Source organism: Physcomitrium patens, chromosome 8 (genome assembly GCF_059467195.1).
Source record: "Physcomitrium patens ecotype Gransden chromosome 8, ASM5946719v1, whole genome shotgun sequence".
In the NCBI taxonomy this organism is placed as follows: Eukaryota; Viridiplantae; Streptophyta; class Bryopsida; order Funariales; family Funariaceae; genus Physcomitrium; species Physcomitrium patens.
In genome coordinates this window covers 6,554,952-6,572,786 of record NC_143417.1, presented here as the reverse complement: position 1 = coordinate 6,572,786, position 17,835 = coordinate 6,554,952, and the positions used below count along the sequence as shown (strand labels likewise).

The window sequence follows — 17,835 nt, the reverse complement described above, 5'->3', positions numbered from 1 at the left end:
ATATGTTTTCTTCTGTTCCATGCATACCCGCCAGATACACATGTATTTTACTAATTCTCCATATCTTTCATTTTTATTGTTCATTATTGTTATTAATATCATTTCCTTCAACTTTCAAGTACTTGACAACGATGGAGATTATCATCCTTTTACATCCAAAAAGTCTCTGTACTTTTCTGCCTTTCAAAACTTACTTTGTAACATCTCCCTTTTGCCCTTTTTTAGCTCTTTAAAATTCATAATAAATAATAACAAAATTTTATGTAAATGGCCTTTTACTTGGTGTCTTTAATTGTGAGCAGACAAATTTACAGACGAAAAGAGATGTCTTCTCATGTGGGTTGTAATAATAGGAAAAAGAAGAAGAATAAATTCAGTTGTGTAAATGCTTTGTAACTACTCACACCATATGGATTTTTATTTTTTACAAATCGAATGTTGATGAGCTTTCTGCAGTTGAAACCTTTCTGACTACTATTTTTTTAAAGAAAAAAGAAAGAAAAAACTTTCTTTCTGATTTTTCTGGTTTTCAAATACAATGCAACTGGGGTTTCTATTATTATCAATCATTATCTGAGATTGCCATAGATAACAAGTATTTATCGAACATGAGGATAGTAGTAGCATAACGGACATCAAAAGATTCAAAACAATATTTTGTCAACCTGTTGTATCACAACTACGGACTTTTTGTGAAGGAGTTTTCAACATTGTAGAATTAAATATTATCTCACATGAACTTTTATAATATGACGTATGTAGTATTGCATTTTATTTAATTAAATAAACATCTAGAGCATTAGAAAATGTGTGATAAAAGTCTTCTGTAGGTTTTTGGGGTTGATTATAAAATAACAATTACAAAGGATGGAGTACAAAGACATGTATGAATTGAACTGGGTGTATCTTTCTTCTAAAGCAGACTTATAGGAAGTATAGTTATTAAATCAATACTTGAACATGTAATTTTAATAAAAGAACCTAGAAGAAAATCAGTAATTTATATGAAAATATTAAAAATACAAATATTTACAAATTAGTAAAATTGATGGTCTTTTAAATTTGAGGTTTTCTTTGAATTTTTGTTCTGCAAAAAGTCAATTTTAATTTTCAATTTTTAACATTGTAACAAATTGCAGATTAATGAATCTTTAAAAACATTTGTGTTTTCAAAAGAATATTTTTCATAGTCTATAGATCTTAATTTTGTCACAAGTTGTAACATGTGTATGATTATACTTTTATTCTAAAACATTCCAAAATCTTCTAGAATTTTACAGATATTTATATTTATTTTTATAGCTCTTTAAAACTTTTTTCTAAAAATATCTATTAGATTTTCAAAACCTTCATTTTTGTAAATAGTTTTAAAAGAATCTCACAAAATCTTCTATGAAACTTATAGTTATCTAAATTTTTTTTAGAAAATTCTTCAAAAGGTTAATTTATACTGATAAGAGATTCTATAGCTCTTAAAATTTGTCTTGGTCTAATAGATGATTAGATTACTTCAATGAATAGAAGTAAGTAGAAATAAATAGAAACATATCAAACAAGTAATATCTATCTTCATAAATATTAAAGAAGTCATATAAACTTGTTGTCATGGATTTGAGTGAATATCTATTCTTTTTGAGTGACACAAGAGTGTATTGAGGTTTTTATTGTTAATGATTCACAAAATTAAAAATTATATTATTTACATAAATAAACACATAGACATGGGGTTCTTTTTTATGCTTTTTCTAATTATTAACTAAATTTTATAAGTTTTTATATAATTAATAGATGTAGATAGAATGTCATTATAGACATTAGTCTCAATAATTAAATACTAAATCTCACAATTAAGGAAAAAAAAAATACTAAATCAACTATGATAATTGCCTTTAAGACTTATCGAGTCTTTATTTTTATGAATTTTTTTCTAATAAGACTCTTGCAACTTATAAACTCTTTTAAGTTCTAATAAATACTTATATAATAAAATAAACTCTTTAATTCTAATATTTTTGTATAAAAAGAACTTAAAACTATATTTTTAATAATTTCACCAATTAAGATCTATTGATAGGATTTACAAATGTGTATTTCAAATCTTTCTAATAATTTTTAAATAAATATAATACATATAATTTTTTATTTTAAAGACATTTAATATATTGATTATTTATTATTATTATTAAGGTTATTCATCATTTGATTATGAGATTTATACTAACGTGGGGTAAAGTGTACAATGCAAAATAAATTATATAAAACGGAACATGGGGCAATATCTACAATGCAAAATAAATTGTGAAGGAAAGAAAAATAATTCTATTTTATATTGATATTAGGGTGGAAATTGACAAGAGTCATGATAACAGTGTATATGAATTTAAAAACATGTGGTTACTTTGTTCTATGCCATTTTGTGCTCATTGAATACACGTAAAAAATGAAACTGCTTGAGTTTACTGTACTGTCATCAATAAATTTTAATAATCTATAACACATCCAATCTTGTATTTTCTGCTTGTTTTTATTGCAAAAAATGGCTTCTTGACATTCAGCACAATCAAATTATATTCCTGTAATTGTATAATCTTTAACACCATCTAATTGCAACTTTTAGATGCAATAATTTCAGTTTCTTTGTATTAATACAATGCCAATCTTATCTCTCATTATTACAAATATGGTTGTGTATTGCATAATAAAAAAACATACACATCTCCTAGATTGCCAATGTCAAGTCCCTACTACCACCTTTGTATATTTCTACAATCATAGGGACATCTCTTCCCTCCTCTCTCCCCTCTTTCATGCTCCAATGGTCCCTTCTCTACCGGGTGGTTGGTTGCTAACTGGTCACGTATGTTCAAAGCGTTTTTACCCCACGTTCCGTTTATCTTGTCCAGTAGACTCTTTGTCTCATTCACATACACACCGACCTCCCAATGCGAAAAGGTTTGGAGAGTTTAGACACAGTTTCCCAACGAGTCCTCCACCAACTCACAGCAACTCCATGGAACTGCATATTTTGTCGTTCGATTCATGACAGATCACGGCCCTCACAGACAGACATCAGGTTTGTGCAGGGTTTCCGGTTCTATAAGGCTACTCCCAGCAACTTGTTCAACTCACATCTGGAGACTTGACGAACCCAGCAAGATAAAATAGAGGGAATTCATCTAGCTACCGATATCGTGCAACACTACTGCAGAGGATGAGAGAAGTTGTAATGATGAGCTTGAAATCAAAAAGATCGGGTCTCGGAGGCACAATGGACCAGCAGAGGCGCCGGATGCAGTAGCACCATGAACTGACCCCCCCCCCCTGGATACATTTAAAAAATAAAGTAAAATATAATGTAAAATAAACCCACACGTTTATGGTGTAAAGCTCTTACTTGCAAATGAAGATGGATTGATTATTGCACTTGAATATGCCATTCCTGGAATCTGTACACATTACAATGCATATATATGGAAATTAGTTCTTAAGATAAATTCTCTTGAAAGTATAATTTTATTTGAAATTATTTTGTGTTTCTAGCTGCAAGAAAATTATTAGCAAATATAAAAAGCTGCTCTCATTAAACTAAAGAAACAAATAAGTTCAAAAATAATCTAATTAAGTTTTTATGTGTATAAAATGTGGATCATTGGTAATTATTAATAAATGCAATGCATCTGAATAAATTTCCACATGTAATATAAGATTGCCAATTCATCTATGTTATTTATAGTTAGAGATGCAAGAACACTTTCAAAACACATAAGTTTGTATTATTACCTTTGTGACAATTTTCTTATTGTTTAAAACTTATAATTCAAAATTTGAATTTTCATCATATAATTTTTCATCTTTAAAAATTATTATTTGCAAATTGTAATACTACATTTGGTTATAAATGATATAACAATAAAAAAATCTTTATAAACTTTAGAATTTTTAAAATAAAAACTTTAAATTATTTAAACATTGTTCAAACTTATGTTTTTAAAATGCCTTTTACAAGCTTCTTATATTCTCTAAATTTTGTTAAACACCCAATTATTGGCCTTCATTGTATAGATCTTCATCTTTGTCAAAAATTCATCATTGTAGCTACTATTTTTAGTTTCTATTTAAAGCTCTTCTTATGTCCACTTAATTTTTAGATTAAACATTTATTTTTTTATGCCATTAAAATTTAAATTGTCTAAATTTTACAACAAGACATGACAGGAACTCATTTAGAAAAGTATTGAATTTATATTGTAAGATAAAAAATATATGCTACAAAACCTATATAAGTCATTGATAAGTTATTTTGACAAGCCATAATTCCTTCTAAAATCATTATTTTTGTTTTGCATATATAGGGAGTAGTTAAAGTCACACACCAATATTGTTAAAGCCATGCATTCCTTGCCATCTTGTGATTAATTCAATCTCTACCCTCCATTTGTATTCCCATCCCTTGTTCCAAGCCTCCCCATTTCTATTTTCAACATAGGATGGGCGCCACTTCACATTCCCTTCCTCCTTCCTCCTCAATTTCCAAAAGATCCAACCTACAAAATCCATGTGTGCACCTCAAGTACAATATAAATAAGTGTTTGATTTAAAAACAATACAATTAGAATTAAATAAGATATAGACGTTTAATAGAATAAGATGTTTGATTTTCAAACGTCTCACCTCAACCCCCTATAAGCCAAGTGTATTCTTGCTTGCTCACAACACATCTCCACATTACAAATTAGATAGTTTAAATTATCTGGAGCTTTGCAATTGCACATGTTTACAGATGAGCATCAAAGCAGTTGAGAGTTGATAGTCTTGAATGAAAGTGACGATAAGAAAGAAAAATAGTAAAATTATATTTATTGAATGGATTGAGTTTTGCTCACAATTGTCCTTTTCACCTCAGTTTCTATTCTTCAAATTTCCTTCATAAGAGTGCTAAAATGCTGAATTTTAACCCAAAACTGCACCAAAGCAATCTATCAGTGCAATTCCTATTCTTATATCTGGAGTAGTTGACTTGAACCGTTCTTATCATCTTAAACAAAAGTATTCTATCCCTCAAACTGAAAAAATTGGACTACCACAATTTTCATTACAACTGCATGATTTTAAAACACAATTTTAAAACATAAGTACGATATGTTCTAGTAACTCTCAAACAACAATTTCTGCTCGCTGATCGCCTCCCTAACATTCTTTAAAATATAAAGAAATAGCTAAACTAGAGTTAATCACAAATGTGGACAAAGACAAGCATACCCAAATTTAAAAAGTGGATAGAGTAACCCTAAATATACATGAAGTCACTCATCATGCATACAGCCAATGAATATTTTAATTTTATGGAACCTGGATACACATGCTCAATCGTTGCAGGGTCAGAGATGTATTCATTGACAGACAAACATGCTCCATTACAAACCATACCCTAAGAAAATCAAGGTTCACAAAACAAGTTTGAAGGAAGAATGAAATTTATTAAGCCATAAATATTAATAATTAAACACCCCACGTGGTGTCTGAAAGCCTCATGCAATCATGAAACCGCAGCAGCAGCAACTAACGAGACGACATTCACAAAGTAAAGCAGTTTCGTCAAGTATGAGCTTCTTGTCGAGCACAGTTATAAGGGAGTGAGATGTTGCTAAGAGTAATGTTTACAGAAGCTACATTTTTAACAAGTGCAGCTAACCTTCTACACGTGACCCTCCAACAAATCGCACGCAGCCAAAGCGGAAGAGGTGCCTGTCGTGACTCAACGCAACATGTGATTCACACAAATACACTCTCGAGTGCGGGTGAACACCACCAACTGCACAGTTGCTTACAGCATTCCACTTAACTCTCGTTCACAGTGTAACATCTGTAGTCATCCGGAGGTCCCATTGGGCATGCCGTCCCTTGACGCTGGAATACGCCTACCAGGACGTTCTCTCCTGCTGTGCTCATCCTCGATTTCAATGTGAAACCTTCTCCGCACTCACTGCTCTCCTCCTTGTCCCGATCCTACCCGAAAATGCATCACCTGGACCTACACCCGACTCAACCCGTTGGCCATTACCATCGGTGGCTTCACGATTGTCGACGGCCCTTCTCCTGTGCCATTCGACGTCAGATCGGCTGGTTCGTCCTCCGACTTCCCTTCCTGCATCCCGTGCTCTTGCAGATAGTGCTCCGCCTCCAATGCTGCCATGCACCCCGTACCTGCGGCTGTGATTGCTTGCCGGTACTTCTTGTCTTGCACGTCCCCGGCAGCGAACACTCCCATCACACTCGTCTGAGTCGTCCCCGGCTTCGTCACGATGTATCCGTCTGCATCCGTCTCCACTTGCCCCCCCAAAAACTTCGACGCAGGCTCGTGGCCGATTGCGAAGAACAGCCCGCTCACCTCCAAACCCGACTCCGCCCCTGTTACCAGGTTCTTCACCGTCAGCTCCGCCAACAAACCCCTCTTGTTCCCCTTCGCCTCCACTACCGAGCTGTTCCATATCACCTCGATTTTAGGGTTCCCCAAAGCCCGGGCCTGCATGATCTTGCTCGCTCGGAATGTGTCCCTCCGGTGAATCAGATACACCTTCGACGCGTACTTCGTCAAAAAGTTGGCCTCCTCCATCGCCGAGTCGCCACCGCCTATCACAGCCAGCGGCTTATTTCGGAAGATGGGGGCAGCCCCGTCGCACACAGCACACGCCGATATGCCCCTGTTCCAGTACCCGGACTCCTCCCCGGACCCTGGAAAATCCAACCGCTTCGCAACCGCGCCCGTCGCGACGATCACAGACTGAGCGCGAATTTCCTTGTTGTCCGTGAACAGCTTGAATGGACGCGACGAGAAGTCCACCCGATTCACCGTCTCCGAAAACACACGCGTGCCGAACCGGATGCTCTGTGCCCGAAACTTATCCGTCAATTCCGATCCCAGAATGCCATCGGGAAACCCTGGAAAATTTTCCACGTCCGTCGTCGTTGTCAACTGGCCGCCCGCCGCAATACCATTAGCAAGCCATCCCTCAAGCATCACGGGATGAAGCTCCGCGCGGGCGCAATACACAGCAGCCGTGTGCGCGGCAGGGCCAGACCCGATGATGCCCACCTGCGTGTCCAACACCTCCAAAGCCATGGCGGAGGAACTCCAAACGCGACGCCAAGCAAGCGCCGGGCAGCAGGTATCCAAACTACGAACCACAGAGTGCAGATGCAAGCGGGAGTGACGCAGTAGCAGCATATAAAAAGGGGGGGGAGGGGGGGAGAGTGAGGAAGGCCTCCAGGCAACAAACAGCAAGGCCGCTTGGCAGACAGCAGCGAAGCCACGAGAAAGAAAGAAAGGAAGACCGAAGGAGTGATAGCAGCTCCGGGAGAAATTGAAAGCAGCGAGGAGGGCAGGGGGCTTGTGCAAGGCTTTGCTTTGCTTTGCCAACATGGCTGCCGATGCTGCTCCCCTGCACGCACTCACTTACTCACTCACTCACTTGCACCAAGTCAAATTAAAACTACTTTATTATATTTTGGCCGTTTTTTAATAAAAATAAAACCAATTTGTATCAATTAAAATTGTTATTTTCTACACGATTGAAATAAGCCATGGTGTTATTTTTCATGCTTCTTTTACTTACTAATTATCATATATAAGTTTTTAAATAATATTACTTTTAAATAGAATAAAATTTTAAATACTGATCTTAATATTTATATAATTGTTTTTACAAATAAGAATAAATACTAAATCAACTTGGATATTTATTTCATAAACTCATTAAGACTATATTTTTATAATTTTCTTCCCTTAATAAGACATAAGTGATTTATAAAGTTTTCTAAATCCTACTCAATACTTATAAAATTGAAAAAATTATAAAATTCAATAATTATTATTTAGAAAAATTTAAAATATTATTTTTAACAAATCTACCAATTAAGATGCATTAATAGGACTTAGAACATGTAAGCTTGTATAAATAGTATGAAGATCAAAAGGTCCATTTTAGCCATTTGTTTTTAAAACTCTAATGTAAGATAATGTAATTTTAGTGGCTTTATATAAGATAAGATACATTCATTGTTTCAAAAAAATTATTGGATATTATGAATGAATTGAAAAAAATGTAGGAAAAAGATTTGTGGAAAGTAATTAATACAAAAATAAAGATGTTAGATAAGAAAATTTTAGAGCTTCGGACATAATATATATTTTAAAAGTAATGATGTCTATACTTAAAATTTCTATAAAAGATACCAACAAAGTTATTGTCTATCTTTTGGACAAAAGAAATAAAAATATTAAATCTCCAATTCTTCACTTACATAAAGACATGAGATAAATGAAATCACTTAAATTTTAATAAAATTTCTGATATCCAAAAAAGGATACAAAAAATAAATTAAATCAAACAATCTTTGAAGAAGGTAACAAAAAAAAAATTAAAAAAAAGTTTTTGCTCTAAGATTTGAAGACAAAGAAGAAAAAGAATAAAAAGATAAAAAAATAAAAAACTATTTTGCTAGTGTAAAATTATTTTGGTGATTTTAAGCACATAGAGACTCTTTTCTTGATATTTTTTTGATAGACCTATTCTTAGACATAGCTTCTAGTGAAGGTGAAGATTTGAGAGTAATAAAGAAGTTTAAAGGTGACAATTTCAACCATTGGAAGGTAAAAATGAAACTTTTGATGGAATCTTTGGACCTTTGGGACATTGTAGATGAAAGTGAAGAGCCTCCAAGCCTACATGCTAATGCTAAAGAGATGAAGGACTTTACTCACATCATCTCTTATAAAGGACCAGCAGAAGCATGGAAGATCTTTTGCAACATATATGAAAGCAAGAACTTATCCAATATCATCTTCATAAGGAAGAAATTCTTCAATTCCAAGACGGAAGAAGGTGATGATCTCATGGCTCACGTCAATAAGGTAAAGGCCCTTGCTAATCAACTTACAATTACTGACAAGCCTTTAGAAGAGAGTGATATTGTCATGGCCTTGCTTATGTACCTTCTCGAGTCCTACAACTACCTCATTGTAGCATTAAAGTCCATCAAACTAAAAGAACTCACAATGAATTATGTAATGGCAAGACTTACTCATGAAGTAATCAAGAAGAAAGAAAAAGAGCCTCAAAGTGAGGATTCAACTCTCTTTTCAAGTCAAGGCAAGGGGAGTTATTCTAACCAACATGACAATATAAGAACTTGCTTCATTTGTGGAAAACCAAGTCATTTTTTTAGAAATTGTTACAAGGCTAAGAAAAGAGATAGAGAAAGTGCAAACAATGCCTGTGATGAATATGGACATTATCGTATTATGTGTTTTCTTGCTCAAGAATGCACCGGGCACCTAGCTGTCGAAGGCGAGATTATATTTTACAAGTAGCCAAGTAACCCTAATAGGTTTCACCCATATGAGAAGAATATAATCTGAATTTTAATTCAAAAGTATTAAAACACTCTTATTAGTAGTCTTAACCATACATAAATCCCAATTACCTTGTTACTTTTATATTTAAGCAATTTAGATTTTTCTTGTAAGCCCCAATCCTAAAGAGTGAGCTTTAACAAGCTGTAACATCCAATCCGACCATCCACTTGATGTGGAATTTTACATGCAATTGTCAATGTAAGTCTAGTATATGCTCAAGAATTTTTAGTCCAATCCAACTTATAGATTGTAAGAAAACCTCCAAAAATTGCACTGATGTCACTTGGCTACTATCACGGCCATAATCATGTAAGCTATTAATTACATATACAAATAGGTAGAAGTAAGTAAAAGTAGATAAAAGTAAGTTAATTCTATAATATTTAATATAGAAGCTTCCTAGAAACTTCCTAGACGTTGCTTTGACTTCATAGGTGTCTTTAATTGACTTTTTAGATTAGAAACGTGGTCAACAAGTTGGCCATGTGCCACACATGTTGTTAGCTTGAAGATCAAGCTAACTATGTGGCCCACACGTAAAAAAACTTGCCTTGTAAGTCAAAGCATGTGTCCTACAAAGTCAACACATATTGGAGGTCCTATAGAACGTCGCCACGTAGCCCCTAGTTAGATAGTATATATAGAGACAAGAGTGAAGGCTTCTTCACTCTTGTCAACTCCTTTCTTGCTTCTAGTCTAGTTTCAAGGGTCTCTAGTTTTCTTGTCTTTTGGCAATAGCCATTCCAGTTTCTCTTTCAATATATATACTTGTTTATTTATATTTTGTTACCTCTCTTTGAGTGAAGGCTCACTTGTCTGAATTGTTTTTCATCGAGTTCTTGTCCTTGACAGATTGACAAGAGTACACCTACAATATCAGAGCTTTGTCTAATCTTGATTAAGAGTGGATTACCCCTTTTTCTTGATAAGATATAAGCGTATTAGAAGTTGCGGATTACCCTCTTCTAAACTGATATTGTCCTTAGTATTTTCTTTGTCTCCAAGTCCTTTCTTCTATTTGTCTTGAGCGATATTAGACATCTTCTCTCTTCTTAGTGTTATCATGGCAGAACTTCTTGAAATGAAGAGTGCAATGGCACAAATGCAAGAGCAATTGAAGGAGTTAATGCTTGCAATGCATCAATTCAATTTACCACCACAAGGAGCAACAAGATTGGCCGGAAGTGAAGATATAGAAATGGTTAGAGCTGCTTCAACATCTGCACCAAACCATGTCCTTTCTCTTATCGTGGAACGCCCTTCAAATGTTAGAGAACCAAGAATTGCCCTATCCGAGAAGTTTGATGGCACCAGATCCAAGTTTCGAGGATTTATCAATCAAGTGCAACTTGTGATTGAACTCCAACCCCAAAGCTATCCAACTCCAGGATCACAAGTTAGATTCATTGGTACGCTTCTTTCAGGTTCAGCACTATCATGGTTTTCATTTTTTCTTGAACGACGAGATCCAATATTGGATAATCTAGAGGCTTTTTTGGCGGAGTTTCGATCCATGTATGGAGAACATGATGTAATTCGTGTTGTATCCAATAAGATCCATATTTTACGACAAGACAATCGATCAGTAACGTTATATGCTTCACAATTTCGACAACTTGCAACTGATATCAAGTGAGATGATGCTGCACTTATTAGCCAATTTCTCTACGGATTACAATATGAGGTAAAAAAATTAATGCTCAACTTACCTGATCCTTAAATATTGAGTCAAGCAATTGACTTTGTTGTGAAGTGCGACAATCGCCTTTTTGAATTCCGATCTGAGAACCGTACAAGTGGACCTCAACGTTACCATAATTCAATGGCAACACCAACATCTCTTCAACACATACATTCGGAAGTAGAGGATATGCAAATTGATGCAGTACGTTTCAAACCTCTTACTGAGCAAGAAAAGACTCGTCGTTGTCAAGAAGGATTATGTTTATATTGTGGAGAACCAAAGCACACTGCTCAACATTGTCCAAAGAAACGATGCAATCACAAAATGAGGAGTATGGCTGTGAAAGAAGATAATATGTCAGAAAACGAGTTTGTCCAGTTGCAATAGGGATCGTGCGGCTGGAACCTTGCACAACTTCTAGTGAAGGTCCTATTCTCACCTCAAAACCCTCTCCTTGTTTTACATTAAATATTATTTTAGGACCTAAACATTACAAAGTCTCTGCCTTGTTAGATTCAGGAGCCTCAGCGTGTTTTTAGATGAAGAATTTACTAAAAGGCATAGCATATTTTTAGTAAAGAAAACTAAACCTGTTCATCTAGAAGTCATAGATGGTCGTCCATTGTCTTCTGGAGATATTACTCACAAAACCCTTCCTATAGAAGTAATAATCAATGGTCATAATAGTTTTGTAGTATTTAATATCATTAGATCTTCCTCTAATCCAATCATTTTAGGTTCATCGTGGTTAGAAAAATACAACCCTCAAATAGACTGGATTTTTCGAACTCTCACTTTCTCCAAAAGTATAACTAACAGTGTAGTTAAGCAAGTAGAGAGTCGTAAGTCCAGTTCAATTAAATCCATATTTATAGGTGCAAAAGCTTTCTTGCATGCCGCTATGAAAGAATCACCATACATTATTTATGCTACACCCGTCTCTACTGGTGAAAAGACTTCAAGTGGCATTCCATGCCAATATCAAGAATTTCAAGATGTATTTGAAAAAAAGAATGCGGATACACTCCCGGAACATCGTCCCTATGATTGCCCAATTGACCTTCAAGAAGGAACACAACCGCCATTCGGACCAATCTATAGTTTATCACAAAATGAGTTAGCTGAACTCAAGGAGTATATTGAAGAAAATCTAGCCAAGAATTTCATACGTCATTCTAAATCTTCGATAGGAGCTCCAATTCTATTTGTGAAGAAAAAAGATGGATCATTGCGGATGTGTATTGATTATCGAGGACTCAACAAGATTACTATCAAAAATAGTCATCCACTACTTTTAATATCCAAACTTCTTGATCAACTGAATCAAGCTAAGTTCTATACAAAAATAGATCTTCGAGGAGCATACAATCTCGTACGCATCAAAGAAGGAGATGAATGGAAGACTGTATTTCGAACTAGGTATGGACATTTTGAATACAACGTCATGCCTTTTGGACTTACAAATACACCAGCAGCTTTTCAACATCTAATGAATGATGTTTTTTGAGAGTTTTTGGACGATTTTGTGGTATGTTATCTAGACGACATCTTGATCTATTCTAAGAATCCAAAAGAACATGAAATTCATGTTCATCGTGTGTTACAAAAATTAAGAGATGCAGGACTCTATGCCGAGATAGAAAAGTGTGTATTCCATACTACTCAAGTCGATTTCTTAGGTTACATCATTTCAAATGATGGACTTATGATAGATCCTAAGAAAGTTCAAATTATTATAGATTGGAAGATCCCAAAAACGGTAAGAGATGTCCAATGTTTTTTGGGATTTGCCAACTACTATCAGATCTTCATCAAAGACTTCTCTCGAGTTGCAGCTCCACTTACACGTTTGACTTGTAAAGACAAACTCCAATGGAATCAAGAAGCGGAAGTTGCTTTTGAATCTTTGAAGACAGTGTTTAATTCTGCACCAATCTTGTATCGTGTTGATTTTTCCAAAGCATTCTTTATGGAAACAGATGCATCGGACTTTGCTCTGGGTGCGGTTTTATCACAAATAGGAACAGATGAAAAACTTCATCCAGTAGCCTTTCATTCAAGAAAATTCTCAGCAGCAGAAATCAATTATGACATCCACGACAAAGAACTTCTTGCAATTGTGGATTCTTTTCAAGAATGGCATCATTATCTAGAAGGCGCTTGTAGAATAAGTAGTTATTTGCTGATTTGTAGATACTTAGTTTATAGTGTAAACATGGATAGATGACTGTTGGAAAGGTAGTTCAGTAGTTAAAATGGATGAATAGTTAGGAAAAGTAGTTTTCATTAGAGATGTAGCAGTTGGTATCTCGTGGTAGGATAAGGAGGATGAAAGAGAGGAAGAAACGGCCATTACTGTGATAGTGTGAGCCGGGGTAAGCTTGGTGCTACCTCTTTTCTTTTGTTGTTATGTTCTTTGAAATAAGAGTATTGAGAGTTTCTGTATATTGTGAAGTGAATCATGGAATGAAAGTGTGAATGGAATTATATGTTATTGAATGAGAAGAAGAGAGATTGAATGTTGAAATCTGAATGTAGTTCAGCAGAAAGAGTGAATCTGTGGTTGTGTGAAACCCTGTAATGTGAATGGTAGTTCTGTGTGAAGAATTCTAGTAATTGGAATGAGGGTAATTGTGTGCTGAAGCTGTGATGTTGAGGTATTACAGTTGGAGATTATAAGAGTGAAGATATATTGGTGGAAATAACAGTTATTGGTATGACTGAATTGTTGTAAGGAAGAGATTGATAAGGTGAAAGGAGAGATTATAGTTTCCTTGTGTGCTTAGACAATGGAAATAGAGACGATACATTGGAGGTAATTAATTGTGTGACCCTAACGTGAACGCTCAAGCAACTAGTCACTCCCCGTGTTCGAATTCCCCTATACAGATTTATTCTGGGAGGTTTCTTTCGGAATAAGTAAAACGAGTAACCACATTTTGGCACCGGTGCCGGGGAGTGATAATAGCTTTGAGCATTAGGAATTAATTACAAATGTGTGAGAAAATAGGCAATGGAAGACGATTTCAGTTGTGTTTGAAGAAAGATTATGGTTAATAAGAACAAGAGCATTGCATCGAGGAAAATAAATTAGTTGAGAGAAAGACAGGGAAGAGCGCAAGGAAGGAACTTGCGTAGAGAGGAGCAAGAACGTAATCTTAAAAAGAAGCATCGACAGAATTGGATTAAACCATGGTTGCAAGCTTGTCGGCGCATCCAAACATATCAAGAACCGGATAGACTGTTAATTCTGCAGTCTTATGTACCGTTAGAAAAACTGCCAAGAGCACTCGCGGGAAATTTTGTTAACATTCCAGTGGAAATCTTGAGGCCGTTAACTGGAAGAGAAGGAGGCATAGAAGTATTTGGTACTCCATTGGGTAATTTTCCAGTAGTGGGTACCGCTGAAACGAGCAATAGGGGCTCTACAGATTGGCATGAATTGGTCGCCAATAAATGCAACTATATCGTATTTCAAAATCTGACTTTTTCACCTGCAAGTCAACCAACAAAACTAATTGCGGAGAATAACAGTAAAGCAAGGACCGTTGAGAGCTCGGTAATTAGAGTAAGGGAAAGCAGAGATTATTTTAAAACAAATTTCAGAGGAACAGAAAATTCGATGGCGGCAGGAAGACCAGCCGTTCCGATTGCAGTTCAAATGGGTACCTTGGGCGATCGTACGACTAGCGTCGTACCATTACCTACTTTTCGTGGTTTGCCAGGTGCGGACCCAGATCAACATTTGTCTCAATTCTTGACGACGTGTGTAGCCAATAATGGAAGGACAGAAGACATTTGGCTGAGATGGTTGCCAGCGACACTAAAAGACACAGCGTTCGAGTGGTATAACCACCAACCTGTAGGTCAATTCATCAATTGGGAGGCATTGAAAACGGCATTTTTAGCCGATTTCCGACCATTGGTTTTGAAGAACGTCTTCTTGAAAGATTAATGAACAGCAGAATGGTATCAGGGGAAGCGGTACAGTCATATTATGGTCGTGTAGCAGATATACTTCAGAAATGGCCAAATAACCAAATGCTGGAATCTTTTGTGTTGTCCATATTGGTTAATGGATTACACCCACCAGAATTGAAGATGTTTGTAAAGGAGCCCCAATCAGCTACTATTGCAGTATCTCTTGAGCGAGCAAAAGCATGGGAGGAATGTCATTATGACAAGCACTTAATCGTTGGCGCCACGATGATTCCATCGCAAGGCGATTATCAAATGACAAATTGGAATGACGCATCGAAAAGTTATCCGGGAAGGAGTGATTATGGTACAATTCCACAGGGAATAGTGAATGCCGTTCTATTGCAGGCTGTACTACCATCATCGTCACAACCGTATGTGCCTTATTCCGAGTATCAAAAATCAATACCTACGAAGGAATTGACCAATGAATTGGTATCAAGGGATCCCAATGAGTCATTGCTGTTAACATTAACGAAGAAAATGGATGAATTGGCTGTGAATCTGGCCAAGGATAAAGAGAAAAGGCATAAACCGACCAATATGCGACCCAATGTTTGGTGTAGCAATTGTAAGGGACAAGGTCATTCGGTAACCGAATGTTCTATACCACCCCAAATGATGGTTCAATGTACCTTTTGTGGGGGTAAGCATACCACTGCCAATTGTTGGAACTTAAAGAAACAACAACAAGTCGGACAACAGACCATGAGTCAACCAACTTCGTGGGATGTAAATCAAGTACAAACGAATAATAGGTTCGATTGGAATAGAAATCGAGCGAATAGACAAAACAAGAATTATTCCAATTTCCAAAACTCTGAATTTCACCAAGAAGGTATATCCAATACCCATGGCTTGGGGGTGAATCAGCAAGGATATCATCAATATTCACCCATGCAGAAGCCAATGCCAGAATCTACAGTACCAATGGGTCAACCAGGATCCTTCACTCAACCGACATGGAATAAACCGAGCCGTTATATACCAGTAGAGACACCCAACATCTCTGAAGGAGTTGGCAGAAGACCACTTCGTTGCTATCGGTGCAGACAAATCGGACATTATGCGAGTGAATGTCCTAATCCAAGAGCAAGTGATGATTATGCCCCAATATGTGGAAATTGTAAGCAGTCTAATCATACTTATCAACAGTGCAATGCGGCTTTTAATTATAATAATCAGGACCAGCAGATGCAAACAAGCCAACCGGCGGAGGACAAAGGTCCTGTTCAACGGGACTCACCAGTACATCGCATCGAGGTGGTGAACGCAGTGCTTACCAGGGGCCAACAAAAAGGCAAGAATCCAATTCAGGACCTGGATGACCCAATCGAAGTAACAATAGTAGCGCCGTCCAAGAGGCGGACCGAACCAATATCAGTATTAGGACGTATACCAATATTAAGCCCTCAACAAGACGAGGAACCTACTTCAGTTTCACGTGCTAATTTTTTGGGGACATCAAGATCAATCCCAAATGACCACATCCCAATACCCGCACAATCCAATATAAGCTCGTACCCATTGAAGGAACCTTTAGTGGTCGAAGAGTCGACTAAGAGGAAGGAATTGCTACCGAACAGAGCCAAAACGAAACCAATGAAATGCAAAAGAGCATTGGGAGTTACTCTCAATATGCAACCCTACGACATTTTGAAGGATTTGGATGTTATCCAGCCTTCAATTACAATGAAGCAACTTTTGGCTGTAGCAAAGGAATGTCGATCAACATTGAATTCAGCATTAATACGGCGAAGATCCCGCACTAAAGAAATACATGAAGTTAGCTTAAACCCAGATCCGGGAGCACCAACAATCGATGTATCAATTGATGGAGTTTTAATTCCAAGGGTACAAGTCGATGGTGGCTCTAGTGTGAATTTAATGAACGCTGATACAATGGAAGACTTGGATCTAAAGCAATTGCTCCCTACGACATTAGTCTTGCGAATGGCAGATCATAGTCGGGTTAAGCCGATGGGAATCTTACGCGATATTGCCACTGTAATCGCGGGATTGACATACAAAATTGATTATGTTGTATTTCGGTTACAGCGTTCTACGTTATCGTATCCCATTTTATTGAGCAGACCTTAGTTGTATCAAGCCAAGGCTAAGAATGATTGGGGCCGCAGCACATTGACAATTGGAAAAGGCAGTGACCAGATTGTTCTACAAATGTACCCGGTACAATATCATGGAGAAACCCCATTGCTCGAATCAGAATTTACATCGGATAACGAGAGTCACTCAATTGAGGAAGATGATGATGCTATAGTTTCACCGCAATTTGGGGCAGGTCAAACCCCTTCAACAACCAAGGGCGGAGTCTACCAATGTGGTGGCTCCGGTGAATATTTACTGCATCAAGAGGATGCCTCTAACTCGGATCATGTTATTACCGAATGGATGACCCGATATGATGTCAATCATGTGAGTGCAATACGGTCAGACATGAGTCACTAACAGTTGCAGTCTCCTTCGCACGACGACGGGTCAACAGACGATTTTAAATCGGCAGTTGTGGAAGAACCTGTTTTCCAGACTCTGAACTTAGGCACCCCTGACGCACCCCAGAATATAAAGATATACAAGGGTATTCAAGGTAACGAATTGAGTCAGTGGAAAGCATTCTTCATCCGACATAAATTGTCCTTTTCTTGGACGTATGCAGATCTGAAGGGTATTCCAAAAACAGTGTGTGAACATCGTATTACATTGGTTCCAGATGCTACACCAGTTCGTCAAAGACAAC

The 17,835-nt window shown here is 36.6% G+C and overlaps 1 protein-coding gene across 1 annotated transcript; it reads right to left on the bottom strand.

The window, feature by feature from the left end:
- Nucleotides 1-5,456: 5,456 nt before the first annotated feature.
- Nucleotides 5,457-7,524, bottom strand: LOC112285975 (thioredoxin reductase NTRB). The gene has a single exon (XM_024527406.2). The coding sequence runs from the start codon at nucleotides 7,418-7,420 to the stop codon at nucleotides 6,032-6,034; it is 1,389 nt and encodes a 462-aa protein (XP_024383174.1). The 5' UTR covers nucleotides 7,421-7,524; the 3' UTR covers nucleotides 5,457-6,031.
- Between the last annotated feature and the right edge of the window lie 10,311 nt (nucleotides 7,525-17,835).

Excerpts from the sequence above, each read along its gene's own strand:
- LOC112285975 (XM_024527406.2), bottom strand. The coding sequence starts at position 7,420 with ATGTTGGCAAAGCAAAGCAAAGCCTTGCACAAGCCCCCTGCCCTCCTC.